Below are 17,454 nucleotides of genomic sequence, written 5' to 3'. Positions count from 1 at the left end.
AATGAATACATACATGTGAAATTGAAACTATATAGATAACATATACATGGAAAATAAATTAAATGTTTATTTAAAGTTTATTATTAGGGGAATACTACGTATTTAATAAACTTGATACCAGAATTTTAAGAAAAGAATATTAATAATCGAATATTTAGTTTTTATAAGAAAGTTAACGACAACAAGGTATTACAAAATAACCGCATATCAATTCCGGAAATGTCGACATATGTACCACTGCTATTCGGTCGATGCTAGTTTGATGCGATACTGACACTTAAATCTTGATATTGTTTACGATACTAAAAAATGTTTTAATTCATATACAACTATGTTTATTTCATAAAAATTATATCGACATATTGAGAAAAAAAAACCCAATCACAACTATGATTTAGTTTCTTTTATTGTTAACGAATGCAAACTATTAAAAAAAGATAAAATTATTAAGGAATTAAATGGATTAAAGTAATATTATTCATCAAGTTAAAATTGAAATTTTGAAAACAAAAGAATAACAATAATTCTTGAAAGACAATAATAATAATTAATGGTTTGATGATCATCGCTTCTTATAAATGAGCTAAAATGTTCATTGGTGTTAAGTTTTATTAATCTAACAATTCTTTTACATTATCGTGTGTATTTGTCAAACGATGAATTTATAGAATGTCTTGTTGTATAGTTCGGCATTTTGTTCGAATATACATAGAACTATGAAGCAGGAATATTTTTCTCTTGATTTCATCTTTGGGATTTGGTTTTGAGCTCAAAATATGTTATTTTTTTCTCTCATGTAACTCAAATCAGCCAAAATTTAAAAATTATAGTGAATTAGCCTCTAAGTTTGATTTTGATTGCGATTTTTAACTATAATACAAATGTTAAGTTTCTTTTACTGTTCTTTTACAAATGTTAAGTTTCTTTACTTTTCTTTTCTTGTATACTTCTTTTATTTTCTTATCACTTTTATTTTATAGACTTGAAAAAAAAATTAATTAATTAACCAACTTATTTATTTTATAAAAAAATGTATCTTTCTTAGTACTTTATAATATGATTTCTTTATTTGTTTTTGTTTGTTTGTTTGAATATTAGCTGTGTATTTTGTCAACTTTATTTCATAGAGTTTCATACTTAAAACAACACTTGAAATTATATTGTTATGGAAAATACTTCCAAGGACACCAATTATGTGTGATATGTGCAATAATCACCTTGGGTACAAAAGTTGTGGATGAAAGATGACTATTTAGGGTGTGGATTTAGAGTGTGAATCATCCATGTAGGTGTGGATCACCTAGCATGTGATCAGTTGTGGATCACTTACCATGTGTAAAATGAAAATAAGGTGTGGATCATACACTATTTCATAATTAGGGCGTGGATAATCCATTGTTATTGATTATGGGTTGGGTCGACCGGTATGTGTAAAAGGTATGATAAACCTATGACGTGTATCGGTGATCCGCACCTAACTTTTGATATTAATAATAATAATTAAAAAAAAGTGGTTAAAATGTGTCAAAATTAAAGTACAGTAATAGTGTTCCCATCGATACCGCAACTCCAGACCCGCTTCTATGTTGTCTATCAACTCCTGACCCGCTTCTATGTATTCCCTGTGTTAGTATGGCTTCACTCATCTATCATAAACATAAAAAAGAGAGTTAATTGTAGTTTGCACCTCTGTAGTCAGTACGGTTTTGCTGGTTGCAACTCTTGGCTTCGATTTTTGGCTTTAGCACCCGCATCACTTTTTTTTAACAAAATAAATGAATGAACCACCTTTTTTATAACAAAAATCAATGAACCGAACCACTTTTTTTAATATAAATAAATGAACCGAACCACTTTTTGTAACAAAACTAAACGAACCGAACCACATTTTTTTAACAAGAGTTAAAGAACTGAACCACATTTTTTTTAATTAAAATCAATGAACCGAACTACTTTTCTAATAAAAATAAACTCAGGTCGAGAGAGTTTGGGTCAAAACGTGTTTCGTGTCGAAAGTGGCTATGTCGAAACTGTGGTGGTGGTTTGGTTCGTTTATTTTTGTTAAAAAAGTTGCTCGGTTCGTTTATTTTTGTTAAAAAAGTAGTATAATTCGTTTATATTTGTTAAAAAAAGTGGTTTGGTTAGTTTATTTGTATTTAAAAAAATGGTTTAATTCGTTTAGTTTTGTTAGAAAAATAGTTCGGTTCGCTTTTTTTTTTGTTAAATTACGTATTTTAGTTTTTATTTTTGTGAAAGAAAGTGGTTTTTTTATTTATTTTGGTTAGGAAAATTTAATTTTTAAATAACTTTTTATCATATAAACAGTCCATGTCACTATTTTTGTCACATCATCGTACACGTTATTAAAAACTTACGAAATCTAATACCGTTAGTGAAAAGTTCGCTAGCGGCCGATATATCGAAACTTGAGACCATTGTGATATATTTTTAAAGTTTGACTTAACACGGATCAATTAAATTTTTTTTGTTAAAATCAAATATCCTGAAAAGTGTATGAACACATTAGTTCTATTATTATTATTTTGGGTGATCTTGCAACATTCATATATCCTCATGTACACGATAAACGCAAATAATACCCCTGGCAAATGATTGAGTTCTCACCATACACCTACGATTGTTCTAATTCCACCTAATTTTCATATTTTTTTCGATTTTATAGTCTCTAATTTATGGGTTGTCATATCTTTCTTATATACTTTTTAAACCTAACAAGTTATATGTACGAATGAGGGCCCCTACTATACGACTTTTGGAAGAACTACCATAATTAATACGAGTCATGTATTTGTTTTTTATTTTTATTCTTCGTGATGATCGATGTCCTTTATTCTTCAATCTTTATTCAGTTAATTGATTTATAGAATTACGATTTTGTATTTCATGTAACGTAAACTTTTGAATATCTACCTAAATTGTGAAAAATCTAAAAAAAATTGGACGAATTAACCTTCTCTTTGCGTTTAAATTTGATTGTGAATTTGCGGGTTTGGTCCCTTAAACTAACTTCATCCATTGTCTCTCGTTAAGATAATGGATAAAGTTAGTCTTATATGGGCTAAAACTGCAAACAAATCTAAAAGTCAGGGGCCATGAAAACAAATTATTTCTATATATTTTATTGTCTTTATGCTTTTTATTTTTTATTACCTTTGAAACTTATTTAGTTTTTTATTTTATTATTATACTTTTAGTTAACTCTCATATTTAACTAACCAATTAACCTTACACGTTATATTTTTTAGGTATATTTTGCGTTTGGTACCCGTCGTAGCGTGCAAGTTTGGACATTACATAATAGGGGGGGGGCAATGAAACGAAGTGTTACAAAACCTTTTTGCTTATAAATTTGTGTTTTCTCATTCGTTTGCTATAACTAATACATCAAAATAAAAAAATAAATAAATAAAACTTTACACGTAACACGCAGGTTTGATCTCGCCGGTTTATATTATAACAAATTATAAAAACTTGCATGAGTAAGAAGCTTTAATGGAGTAAAAATTTCATGGTTGGAAACTTGGAATACCATTCATCTAAATATTATGAAGTTTGATGTCTAACTAGAATATGAAAAATAGTGAAATGAGTAAAATTTCAGTTTTGACTAAATTTCACATATAATATTTGATTGGTAGTTTGAAATTTAAATAAAAGCATCACAATAGCTTTTTATTCTGTTTTGAATAGCGGCTTTTTATTTACACATCCTTAGTTTATAGCTATCGTGAGTATCACAGCCATTTTTAACTAAGTTTCATAAAAATTAGAAAAATGAGATGGAGATGGATTTTTGAAGGTGGTGGGGCCGGGTGAAGGTTGGGCTGTGAAGTAAGAAGATAGATAATTTAAAAAGTAAATGTAAAAGATGGCAATGACACGGTAATATTTATTTCTGTGGGTTTTTGGTGCTATTAAATAAAATAGTGCTTTTATAATGTATTTTTTAACTAGACTTGTTTTTTTATGTTCTTTATGTCACCTTTTCGTGGATATATGCTTCAAGTTTATTATAGTTTTAAACAATGCCGGTTTCAGATAGTACTAGAGCGTGAATTGAACATGAGTTGTTGATGAAAGACTCAACATCTAAAGTTCATATTCTAATAATTCTAGAAATGGTGAGCTCCTAAAAGGTTTTCATATGTAAGGGTGTTCATCCGATATGAATCTAACCGAATTCAATTCGGATCGGATTCGGATAATATCCGAATAATTCAAAATTATCCGAATAATCCGAAATAACCTAAAAAAATTTCCTATTTTTTTGTTCCTAACATTTAATAGTTTAGAATCACAATAAAAATACAAACCGAAAAATACGAATTACTCTTAACAGAAATTTAAAGTTTAAACTTCAAATAATAGTTTAATTAATATACCAAACCGGATAATACCACTAGAAAAAAAAATTTATTCGGATTAAACGGGTATCCGAATAATCCGAACTTTTAAAAATTCCTTATCCAAATCCGAATTAGTTATTCGGACATTCGGATTGACCCGATCCGAATATCTGAATAAGAATTTGGATCGGTTTATTTGGGTTTCGGTTTTGGTTCGGATTTCGGTTTTATTCGGATTTCGGATTTCTTGAACACCCCTATAAATACCCCTATAAATGTATTATCTTTTTCATTTTTGTAAAACGAACCTTAAACACACTGCAATTGTTGTGGTGCGATAAAGGATACAATGACTTAGATATATCGATCCCCACCTGTCTAATTACTTGTGGCCGATTAAGAAACCGCATGTCAAAAGCTAAAAACAAATGCAAGAACCAAACCATTTGACTCATCCAGACTAGACAATTTCAGAGCCTTGACATTCAAGGAGTAAGAGAAAAGCAAAGTTGAGGACCAGAATATATGGTTCTTTCCTCAAATAGTGGAAGTTCCAAATTAACCTACCACCGATCCATCTACTATGGAGAAGATCTACGGCTGCTGGACGCCATGTTAGTGTCGAGCTTGAAGCAATTCGCCGATGTATGCTAGATGCCAAGTCAGTACCAACATTGTCGACACATTTAGTATCGATGAGTATGTGTTTATCTTCTTTAGCTTCTCTGCTGCAACACTATTTGTTACACTGGTTCCCTTCATTCTCAACTGGGCTATAAACTGCATGTAGTTACACCAATGTTACTATAACCAATGTTGTAGATCAAGAAAGAATGAACTGGCGTTAAAAGTTACATTTTTAGATCATTAGGTGGTTTAAGATTCAGTTTTTTTTTTTATTTATTTTTTGTTCTTCTAAGACAGTTCGCTACCTCTACAACGAACTTTGGCAAGCTCTCTAACTTGGGTGACAACTGAACTTGATAAGATGGCTCAAGTGATAAGTTAATTTAGTAGAAGAAAAACTATAAGAGCATCCACAACAACAATTAATGCTAATGTGAAACTCGTCCAAATCTATGTGGAACAACCGGACAAAGGAGCGACAAACTTTGTTGATGTAGGGGAAGTTTTGTAAGTGAGGTTTCGATTTGCAAACTTGATACGGACTTCTTTGGTGGGGATCCTCTCTCTCTCTCTCTCTCTCTCTCATATATATATATATATATATATATATATATATATATATATTATTTAAATATTTTTTTTGTTTGTGGAGGTTTTTTATGTTAAAAAATAGTGTTTTTTAGGAACATTTGGATTATTATGTGAAGATGATATGCGGCTTGTTTTTGTGGATGCTTTAAGTGATCGACCGTCGGGATTGATGAAAACCACTTTGGAGTTTGTCTATCACATAAGCTTGCGACACAAGGAACTCTAAAAATAATTTTCATAATTAGGAGTTCGCTTGAAGGGTAAGCAAACACTTGGAAATATAATAATTTTCTAAACAAAAAAAAAGTTATAAAATTTCTATGCCAAAAAATTTCATAAAACACAAGTATAAGAGCATTATCAACCCATCCTCTAAAAATTTGTACGAGGATTTTGCAAATTATATAGTGATGTTATGATTGGTTGTTAGTAGATGGTAGAAAAAAATGTAGTAATTTATTTTTGTAAATTTGATGAAACTCTGTTTGCCCCAATTTATAATTTTAATATTTGTTGAAAATGGTCGTGAGTGAGAAAGAGAGAAAATATAATAATAAAAAAAATAAGAAAAATACTACTTAATTAAATAACAGCAAAAATATATTACTTTTAATGTATTTATGGAAATGAAGATGGGCTCAGAATGCTTTAAACCACAAAAACCGTTAAAAACATAACTAGAAATGACCAAATACCTTTGTTGCTCTAGGCTCCAACAAGATGAGATTGGTCAAAATCATAACAAGTGCATAAACAAGAATGAATCCTAGAAACATCTCCATCTTGTTAGACAAACACCCTCTTGACGTTCCTTGACTTACAAGAAACCCAAAAAGAGTTGCACCAACACAACAACACATTGCCCTAAAATACACCATGTTCATCTTGTTTATCACCATTGTAGACTGATGTTTCGGTAAACATTTGCCCAAAACACAACCTGAAAAGAACGTAACCCACACGCCCATCCCATAAGCAGTCGAAATCCCTAACAAGTGACACCAACCGGTCACTGATATCGCCAATGACACAATGTACAAATTAACATCTTTTATCGCGGTTTTCGACTTGGATAGAACCTCATTCGGGGTAGTTTCCATGACGTTTTCGACGGTTTCTTTCACTTCTTCGACTCCTTGTTCAGCTTTAACACTAGCATTGTGTCCAATGTCTTCACCAATCCGTTTTGGTGAATCCACAGGATCCCATTCTTTCAATTTAATCAAGGAGTCCTTAAGGATCCCTAATGTACTATCATCAACACTAGCCACGCCTACGGTTTTCCCAACTTTTTTGATAATATTAACGGTCTTTTCACTGGCTTTTCTAACAGTGTCTTCGATAACTTCTGTGGCTTGGTGTTGGAAGCTTTTGAGCTTACTAGAATACTCGTGGTGAGGTGAAACAGACGGCCAAATAGCTCCGGCCACCGCGGAAGTTAGAACCAAAGAAATTATTAGGAAGACTGTTTTCAACATCTTAGATGAATTCATGATCATGGTTTTCGTAGGATTTTAAAGATGTAACATGGGAAATGACGAAGATATTATAACTGACGCGTGTGTGGTTGCATGTTTATGCAATATGATACGTGAGTCAACCTCACTGATGAATGAACCGTTGGAGTGACAAATTTTATGTTTTTTATAAGATTAAAAGAGTCGTTTTCGAGTGTCCACGTGAAAAGCTTAGTGTCGAAGTCGGGATTTTAATGACAAGGAAGATTGGATTCTGTTGAGGTCAGTGATCGGTCCAGTAACGTCACGCCTTACGAATATGTTGACTCTTTTAATTGGGTGGCAAAGCAAAGTCTCGTAAGTCGGACCACATGCATGACCTAATAAAATGTGTAGGCTAAGGAATAATATTTTAACCATTTTAACAAACATTCTATACCAGTAAACAACGTTACTTAGAACACCCACAATGGGGTGGCGCCTTCTCCACATCTGATAGGTCACGCCTGAAAACCATTGATCACATGGTGAAGAAGTGAGCGTGAAAGATGAAGAAGCCCTGTGAACAGTGGCGGATCCAAGAAATTTTCTTACAGGGGTCGGAAAACATTTTAGTCGGTATTAAGTTGACCAAAGTTACATAAATTTTTTCCAATCCGGTTCAGCCGGTCATGCAAGTAATTGGTACATAATTTTTTTGTCCGGTTGGGCCCCTCCGATCGGCTCGAGTAATATAGAAAAAAATAATCAAACAAAAAAAATATTTGAAACTTCAATAGAAATGCATAAATAAAATGTCATATATCTAAAATTGTTCTTTATGAGTTTTCATTTTTTGAAACTTAACAAAAACATAGTATTGTACGCATGTATTTTTCAATAAAACAAATAAAACTATCGTTTAAATTCTCATCACATATTTGATTACACAAATCAGACTTCAGATAAAAGTATTTTCATCGTTTGCAGTTGCGACGGGTAATACGAGAGCTAGCCTCAATAAACGATAAACCAATACAAATGAAGTTGGTGAGCACACACCAACGTATGTAGAAAGTCGAAATATTTTCTTTAAAGACTAAAGCTTTTATAATCCGTTGAATTAATTCACCTAATAAATTATTTGCGTCATTATAACCTTTTTAAATAAGTCAAATGTATAATAGGCTGAGAGTTTTGGGCTTAGACTTATAACTTAGGAATAGATTGGTTGGACATTTGGTCTTAAATTTATTTATATACATTTATTATATAATTATAAACGGAAATTTGTAAATTTATTTTTTATTATGGCCGGTTTTGAAATTTCATGGGGGTCGTTCTCGAATTTTCACAGGGTCTTTTTGTTGTTCTCGAAATTTCACAGAGGTCGGTGTCAAAATTCCACAAGGGTCGGTCAAGATTTTAATACATATATATCACTAAAAAAGAATTTCTCACAGGGGTCGGCTGACCCCCCACCTCAAAGGGTAGATACGCCTCTGCATGTGGACGTTAACATCAAGGTTGTCCTCAGTGGCGGACCTAGAAAATAAAATTAGAGGTAACCTATTGCCATACATATCTCCATTTAGGTCGGCCCTATGGACGTTAATATCAAATCCGAATAAACAGATCCAAACAATCCAAATAACTAATATCCGATACAATGGACAACCCTACCCACTGCCATACATACCTCTCTGCAGGTCGCCCCTGGTCAACGTAGTAAGGCTAACTAACTAGGCATAATTCTTAGAGATTCTATGATGAAGAAGAGAGGAGAGAGAAGAAGTGGAAAAGGAGATAAGAGCATTCACATCCCATCCCTTATAATTATTATGTGAGGGAAGTTTGTAAATTATAGGGTGGGTTGTGAGTGATTATAAGTGTAAATTATAGGGTGAAGAGAGAAATGTAGTGATTTTTTGTAAATTTGGAGAACATTGTTTGCCCCTATTTATTTTTTAATATTTGTTGGATTTGTTGTGAATAGAGGAGAGAGAAAACAGTAATGATAAATATATAAAAAATATTATTTAATTGAACATGAGAGAGAAATGTAGTGTTTTTTAGTGTAATTATAGAGATGGGGATGGAGAATGTGATGAGAATGCTCTAAGTGAGGTTGGTGCCTTAGTGGAGGGGGATTTATTTGGACGGTTTGTTTGATGCTCCTAGCCTTACTACGTTGACCAGGGGCGACCTGAAGAGAGTTATTGAATTATGCCATGTTTTTGTTCATTTTGTGACGATTTCGTTTGTAGAAGCCGATTTCGTGTATATTTCTTATAGAACGATTAAAATATGTCTTGCCATCATGCCTAAGCATATTCCATCGATTCTTTAGAGGAGAGAACAAGAAATGAGCTAATTACGTTATTATCAATTTTATACCATTTTTGAACATTTTACAATTAATACATCATTATGACAAATTCTTGGTCAATAAGCCAAATCGAGCCTATATAAACGACCATTGTCTTCTGCTAAATGTTTACCCCACCTCAATATACCCTTCATTTCATTCTTTGGTTGTTAATTTCCCAATTATTGACTGTTTGACTTTCAAGAGACAAATCCTTTGTCTTTTCGGTTTATGCTCATTCCATCATTTTTCGGGTAAGTGTTGAATATCAAAGGTGTTCACTTTTACATTCTAAACAAAATACCTTAATCAACTTCGATGATCGATGGGGTTTCGGTGGTCAAATTCATCTTAGCCCGTTTAGTTTGATTTGGGGTTTTTCAATTTCTCAATGACTTGACCCGAATTAGCTACTTACCCTTTTACATTTTATTCTCATCTCGATGTTTTGAACATGTTAGACCCGAATGTGGTCTCATACCGACATCTGGGTAAAACGCCAACCAACACTCGTTTAACTTTAGTTTTCTCCATAACCAGAATTAGGGGAGGAATTGGTCAATAATTCTTGTTCGGTTTTAAAAGCTGATTTTTCTGTAATTTTTCCAGATTATTTTATTTTCAAATCAGTCGGCTCGCTTATTCCTCGTTTCGAACATAACGAAAGTTGTTGCTTGAGTTTTAGTTTAATTCTAGTTCGCTTATTCTTGGTTTTTAATATAGTTTAATATCATATCATGTATTTTTAGGGCATTTTATTTAAAATTGCCGGCTTGCTTATACTCACATATCTTCTTTATTTAACTCGCATATTATCAAAGGTGAGTATCACATCCCTTTTTCTATTTTTCTTTTGAGGACTTTATGTATACACTTCGGCACTTCCACTATTTGTAAAGTTGTGATATTGCTTGATTATGTGCTAGTTACAGTTTTTATGGTTTGTTGGTATCTTATCATCATTCTCATAGTACAATCATACGCCATCAGAGTAACTCGATAGTTATTACCTTTGTGGTTCAATGAGAAGTGACACTTTTATTTTATGTTATATTGGTTGAGATCTTCATAAAATGTTTTTTAAAGTAACATTTTTTTATGTAGATCTTTATGTATGGATTATTATTTTGTGTGTCAGTGTGTGTAAGTAGAGTGGGGCGTGAGGGAGAGATTTGGTTATTTGATTGTGTGTTCATGAGCAAATTCGGTATCAAATCGGTATCAAAGTTTTGAGTTTCGGTATCGATACGGTGGCGGTATTTTTCGAAATTTACCTTAAATACTGGTACTGATACCTAACCGAAAATTTCGGTACCGGTGCCAAAAATTTACAATTTTAAGGATCAGAATTTCGGTACCATTACCAGTACGGTACCGATCTCTTCCCTTGGTTACTTTACTACAAGCCAATGTTTAAACATTTCGTTATGTGGTAAGTTTTTAATAATTATTAGTTTTGTTGTTTGCTTGGGGATAAACTAGTTAATGGGCTTAGAAGGGCCGGTCCAATAATTAGATTGGGTAAAGCTAGGGCTTAGCCCCCTACATAACTAGGGCCTCGTTTAAATCTTTTTAATTTGTATACGCACACACATATTAACAAAAGTATATTTTCATCTAATCATCTGCAAGTTTGAAACAATTTGAGTCCCTATGGCCAGCTGTCTTTTTCCACGCAGATTCTTTGATAAAGGTTTGTAAAAAATAAAGTAAAATAAATAAATCACACTCATTTTTTTAAAATAAAAAGTTTTAATTGTGTAGTTTTATATATGAAACACGAAATCGTTCTATACAGAACAACAAGTTGATAGCTTGAAATATGTAAAAAGAATATTATTTAATAATGCGATAATACATTTGTTCTATAAAAAAAAATTACTATTGCGGCCCCAAGCCCGAAACGAGTAATGTTTTGTAACAATTGAATTTATAAAGGGCCTAATTTTTTTCTTCACTCTAGGCCCTTAAAATGGTTGGACTGGCCCGGAAGGCTTGTGGATTTTTGCTGGGAGAGTTCAGGGGCTAGAGTAGAGTCTGCTAGGATAAAAGACTATAAGTGTTGCTGACTCGTTTTGTCACTAAACAACAAACGAATCCTAATTGGATCAGGTAGAAGTCCATTTCTTCTTAGGGGCCTATATAAGTGTGGAAACGAAGAGTTTTCGTCATTCGATCAAGGTATTTTGTCCGTTTCTCTCTTGCTTAGTTGTTAGGCGATTATCTAGGGTTTCTAGCTGATTGTATACTTCTTCAATCTTGTGTATTTCTGAAGAAGATTAGTTGTTAATTAGGACATCACGTTGATGATCTGATATTGTTTCTAGTTATTTGTTATTCTTGTGATTTGGTATTCTTCAATCTTTTTCTGAGATTAAAGTTTGTATTTGTTCTTGACGATTTTGTGATAAAAAGAGATCAGATTCTGTATTTGTCAATAGCTTAAAATCGACTAAAAGATACCACATAGAACCATGTCTTATCTTTAATTGAAGAAGAGGATTAATGATCACCTCTATTGATCCATGAGCGGACTTCTAGTGGTGACAACCGTTAGAATTAGATATTTGTGAAATATATGAGGTAAACGTTTAAGTATTAGATATTTATACCATGAGTAGACATAAAGCCAAATGTAGCATATGCTTGTTTTAATGTAGTCGAAGGTATCATTGTCTAGTTGAAAATGATGGTGTGGATATAAACCAAGGAATATTCCAAAAAGCTGTTTTAACTTCTATACGTTTCAATAGCAATACCCCATAGCCATTGTTTTATTTTTCATAAATCTTTATAATTATAATCCTTAATAATTTTTCCTAACTACAATTTTTCATAACTCATGTGATACTCATAAACATAGTCTTTAGTGGGTCAAAGTTTCCGAGATGACACAACAATAATAAAATCTTTGGTTGTATTAAATCCCACTTAAAAATAAGTCATGTTTGAATTTAGTGGTTTAACCCATTTAGTCAAACAAACCAGCCCGCTAACTCGTTTAAATCTATTTAACCCATGTTTTTACATTTTTTACCAATTTCATTAACAAGTTTGCAAGTTACAACTTGATTACTACCCACCAACCCGTTAACCTATTTGATATGTTCAGACAAATAAGTTTAACAAGTGCAAGAGTTGATATTTTTACATGATTCATGTTTGGATTAAACAATTAAACTCATAACCGAATCACACCAATCCAACACTAGTAACATCAAATCAATCTACATTATATATGTGACACATTATTCTCATCATAGCATTCTACTGTTATCCCAATATCACATGGTCTCACATAATACTACTACGTCATAATCTGACTGTCAACAGTTCACAATTATTGAAATAACAATCTGAATCTCAGATCCTTAATCTGAGCTCAACAAAATAAGAAATTAAATTAAATCCATAATTATTTCAACTAAAAAAATCATAAAATTAACAATAAACAATTTTATTTTATTCACAAACAGAACTACAAATACAATTAACGTGCTAAATACAAATAATGTAATTATATAGTTACATATATTTACACTACTTGATCGCACACGGTTAATATTGAAACCCTAAAATCCAAATATTAATCTTATTGAAATCCATATTCGAAATTCAATCAAAGAAACCCTAAAATCAGACGGAATTCAATCCAATCGCATCATTACCATGATCCGACGTCGTTTTGGGAGCAATCGGAACCGCATAGCGTGAGGAGAAGGTACGAACAAGATAATCATTCTCCATTTCGGAATCACCACTCTCCAACGCTCCTTCATCGAAATTCAGCGCGTAACCCAACGGATCGTACCGGAATTTGGAGTTCTGCCGGTTGAGACTACTACTACTACTACTTTTGTTCCGGTTGAACCGGCGGATGAACGTCTTCCACCGCGGACCGGCGACGATCTCGGACCACTCGCGAATCCTCTTCAAGGTTTGAATGCCGCGAGACCAGAGGGATTTGTGGGAATGGTGGTCGGGTGAGGATGAAGGTGGTTTGTGGGTGAGGTAGGGGATGCAGAAGCAACAGCGGCGGTTGATGAAGAGGAATGACTGGGAATTGATATTATTATTATTATTAGGAGGGGATTCAGACGCCATTGATGATGATGCACATGAAGAATATGATGGATTGTGAGTGAGGGGTTTTGAGTGTGGTGGATTATTAAAACTTAAAACCCTTTTTATATGCGGAAAGGATTAATGAGCCCACTTTATTTCATACTCACACACAAACAAAATTTATTAGTATTATACATGTATATAAAATACAAATTAAGAGAAATGATTAAGTAAGAAGTTTTGTTTTTCTAAGAAGGCTAAAAAGGAGAGTACTTTAGTCTACTACCTTAATATTGAAACCAACTTAATTTAATTTCAAAAACCCACTTAATTAAAACTCACTTAAATTTTCACTCATCTCCTACAACTACCACCTCCCACCCACCGCCACCACCTTGCCGGAAAAGTCTTCGAAATTTCGCCGGAAAATAAAACACTATGAAAAAGACACAATGTAAAAAACACTATGAAAATAAAAACACAATGACAAAAATATAATGAAAACACAATTAAATAACACAATGTAAAAAATACAATGCAAAAACACTATGAAAAAATAAAACACACTTGTATAACACAATTTTGTAAAACACAATTATGATAAAACACACATTGTAAAAACCCACGAATTTTTTTTATTTTTATAAAGCAATATGTTACTCATATAAAAGATAAAAAACACACGTTTTTATGGTGAAATTGTTTTGAAAAAAAAATGTCGTATAAAAAAGTTATTGACGTTTTAAAATGATGGGGGTATTTGACATGTGTCTTGCATGTGGAGAGAGAAAGTCAACAAATGTGTTATCCCTATTATGCCATGACCCTTGTTTTACACTTTATGATCTCTCTAATCTAATCTTAACCATTCAATTCTCAAATGAATAGACAAAATTATTTTTTATCATTCTTAGAAAAACTAATCTTCTTATTATAACTCAAACCTACAAAATAAAACAAGTAGTATTTAATTGATTATTTTTATGATAGCATGAAGGGGGAACTAGGGAACCAAAGGTTATGGCATTTTTTTGGGAGAAATTCTATGGGAGTTTTAAACCGTTCTCAGCCACAAGTCGATCTGTGACCACTCAGTCATATCATAGACTGTCGTTGTTCTAAAAGAAAAAAAAGTGAACTCCAAAAAGATGAGGAACTTAAGAAGTCAATCTTAAACCATTCATCTAATCTTATTGTGCACATTTTGTCTCGCACACACATAAACACCCTAGCAAAACCGTGATATTCAGTATTTAATAGAAGAGAAAGACAGAAAAACCAATTTTTAGATAGCCGATAAAGTTGATTGTGTTCACATTATTTTTATTTATATATACTCTTTACTAAAAAGATAAAATTTGTCTCTTTCTTTGGCCATTAAAAGTGAAGCTGGTAATGGTTCAAGAACCAGGTATTGGCTCGATATGTGACTGCTTGATCTTCCTTAAAGTTTGTTTTCAACAGACGTTTTGAATTAGAGACTGTAAAAAATTGTTGGGTGTTTGACCAGTGTGTTTGCTCAAATAGAAAATTGTTATTTCGTCTTCTCACGGACGGTTCAAATTTTGGATTGGAATTCTTGCTAAAGTGAATACTTTTGGCCGTTTTGGGTGGAGAGCCATTATGTCCAGATAGCCGACTTCCAAAGCTTTAATTAAACTAAAGATTTTGAATGGTCTAGACATTTATAGCCTATGTTGGTTTTATGCCGAGACGGTGGATCACTTGTTTACGGGATGACGTCAATGATATGGCAAGATGTAAGTAACTGGTGTAATATTCCACCCATCTTTTCCTTTTTCATAGGTTACCACATGGAGATCCATAAACATATCCCGGGTAGCGCAAACCAAGAAAAAGGTAGTGCAAGCGGTAGTGTTGGCCGCTTGTTGGAACCTATGGTGCGCTCAAAACAATTTACTATTTAACAACATTCCCGTCTGAATTAAAATATTATTTGTGAGTAGTGTTTGACGTTTCTATGTATTAAAACTAGATTGAAAGGGTTGGTCGGTTGGATTTGGATTAGGAGAAATGAAAAATAAAAACAAACATGAAAAATGTACAATTGTACATACCAAAAAAACTACTCTTTGTAACAAACTATATTGGGCAACATGGTACCATACCATTTTAGTCCGTGTGCTCAACTCAAAATCTCAATCGCCATTATTATTACGTTTCATAGGTGATATTGGGCCGGCGCATCCGACCCGAATTCCTGACTGTCCGATCTCTCAACTGAATCGAAAGGTTTACCACTACACTACAGGTTCGATTCTCGCTCTCATGGTTCTACATTAAATCGTATGCTTTTGTGATTTTAATCAATTCGAAATCAACCCACCATCGCTATCTAATTACCTTTTGTTTTAATTTCATAAGTGATTACATCCGATTAATATCATCATATTTGCGAGTTTAGATCTGGATTCTTATAAGTTACTAACTTTATATGATATCCCTTTCGATGTTGATTCCAGTATTTGGTGTATAAAAACAAATATCTATCTTGTGGTTTCAAGCTTGACAATCACGTGTATATCATGTACTCATGCCATTCTCTTATTATTTTTACATTGTTTTTTAACTGTGTGTTTATGTTGTAGGTTTGATATAATGTCTATGAACTGGGCTCAAAGGAAAATCTACCTTTATAATGTCAGCTTTGGACTTTACATGTTGGACCGTGGGAGCGTTATTTGTTCAGTATCCTTCCTTTTCAATAATCATCGCCATGTTTGACCCGTTTATTTAAATGGGTTGACAGGTTTAATCCGTTTAGTTAAACAGGTCGACCCGCCAACCTGTTTAGTAAATACGTCGAGTCATTACTTCGTTTATGACCTGTTTAACCCATATTTTTACAACTCACAAACCCGGTTAACACGTTTACATCTTGATTATTACTCGTCAACCTGTTTGACACGCTTAGATAAATAGGTTAAATGGGCCGTGTTCGAGTTGACCTGTTTGTTTAAACAGGTCGAGGTTTACAAGTCGATCCACTATCTTGTTTATGACCCGTTTAACCCGTATTTTTAAAGCCCACCAACCCAATTAACAAATTTACAACTTGATTATTACCCATCAACCCGCCAACCCGTTTGACACGTTTAGATTAATGGGTTAAATGGGTTGTGTTCGGTTATTACCCATCAATCTGTCAAGCTGTTTCTTTTTTAAGTTGATGTTTTTATTTGTCCCGTTTAATATGTTAAACAACCCAAATTGACCCATCTGTAAATAAACGGGTGGAACTTGTCATCTTTGATGTGCATTTCATGCCATTGACCTTGATTCAAGTCTTTTGACTAGCTTAACTTATGGTAGATGCTTTGGTTGTTGTCTTGATGTGGTTCATATTCTACAACGGGTACCGGAACCTTAATGACATCTGCAAAAGGTAGATGTTGTTTATAATATGTCTTTTGGCATGCATTTGAACACTTTTCTTTATTGTTTGGCCCGTTAGAAATAAAACATAACCTGAATCAATCTTTTGATGCCGAGTGGGTTAAACCCATCAGCCGTTTCAGTTACTTAGTAAGTTAAGTCAGTATCAGTTGGTGTTAGTTAAGTGGTTAATACGCTGCATATATTAGAATTTACATGGACAATAGGTAGTTGAAATATCTGAAACAGGAAACATCGGTGTGAAATACACGGCAGTATATTTCTCTCTCTCTCTCGTTTTATAAATCTATATTTTTTCTTTTTACAGGTATGTATGGTGAAGCTTGAACATCAAGGAACTTGCAATTGATTTAGCCTCTTAAACAAGCTAAGCTAATTGCATTTTTCTATTTTGGTAACAATTTCCTTCATTTGCAAACAGATTTGGATATTGTACTAGAGGTTTGTGTTGTGGTGATGAATGATTGAGTGAATGTTTGGTGGTTTATTGTTAATCGGTAATTGGTTCATGACGTTTTCAGGCGTCTAAAACATTTGTTAACGTCTTTAAATGTCCCAAGTTGTTTTGGTCAAAAGATTCTTT

General features: G+C 32.9%; 1 protein-coding gene and 1 pseudogene across 2 annotated transcripts; one reads left to right on the top strand and one right to left on the bottom strand.

Moving 5' to 3' along the window:
• Positions 1 to 13,025: 13,025 nt before the first annotated feature.
• On the bottom strand, positions 13,026 to 13,493 carry LOC143599503 (uncharacterized). The gene has a single exon (XM_077077446.1). It carries the CDS (start codon positions 13,491 to 13,493, stop codon positions 13,026 to 13,028), a length of 468 nt encoding a protein of 155 aa, XP_076933561.1.
• A 2,586-nt stretch (positions 13,494 to 16,079) lies between these two features.
• On the top strand, positions 16,080 to 16,864 carry LOC143599506 (uncharacterized; annotated as a pseudogene). Its single transcript, XR_013147300.1, has 2 exons — positions 16,080 to 16,163; positions 16,788 to 16,864. The product of XR_013147300.1 is annotated as an uncharacterized LOC143599506 (transcript).
• The last annotated feature ends 590 nt before the right edge of the window (positions 16,865 to 17,454 follow it).

Source organism: Bidens hawaiensis, unplaced genomic scaffold, assembly GCF_021521415.1.
Source record: "Bidens hawaiensis isolate Kalapana, Puna unplaced genomic scaffold, B.hawaiensis_p1.1 tig00052270_1, whole genome shotgun sequence".
Taxonomy (NCBI): domain Eukaryota; kingdom Viridiplantae; phylum Streptophyta; class Magnoliopsida; order Asterales; family Asteraceae; genus Bidens; species Bidens hawaiensis.
This window is presented reverse-complemented; position numbering and strand designations above follow the sequence as displayed.

Coding starts and splice junctions, on each gene's coding strand:
- LOC143599503 (XM_077077446.1), bottom strand. CDS start 13,493: ATGGCGTCTGAATCCCCTCCTAATAATAATAATAATATCAATTCCCAG.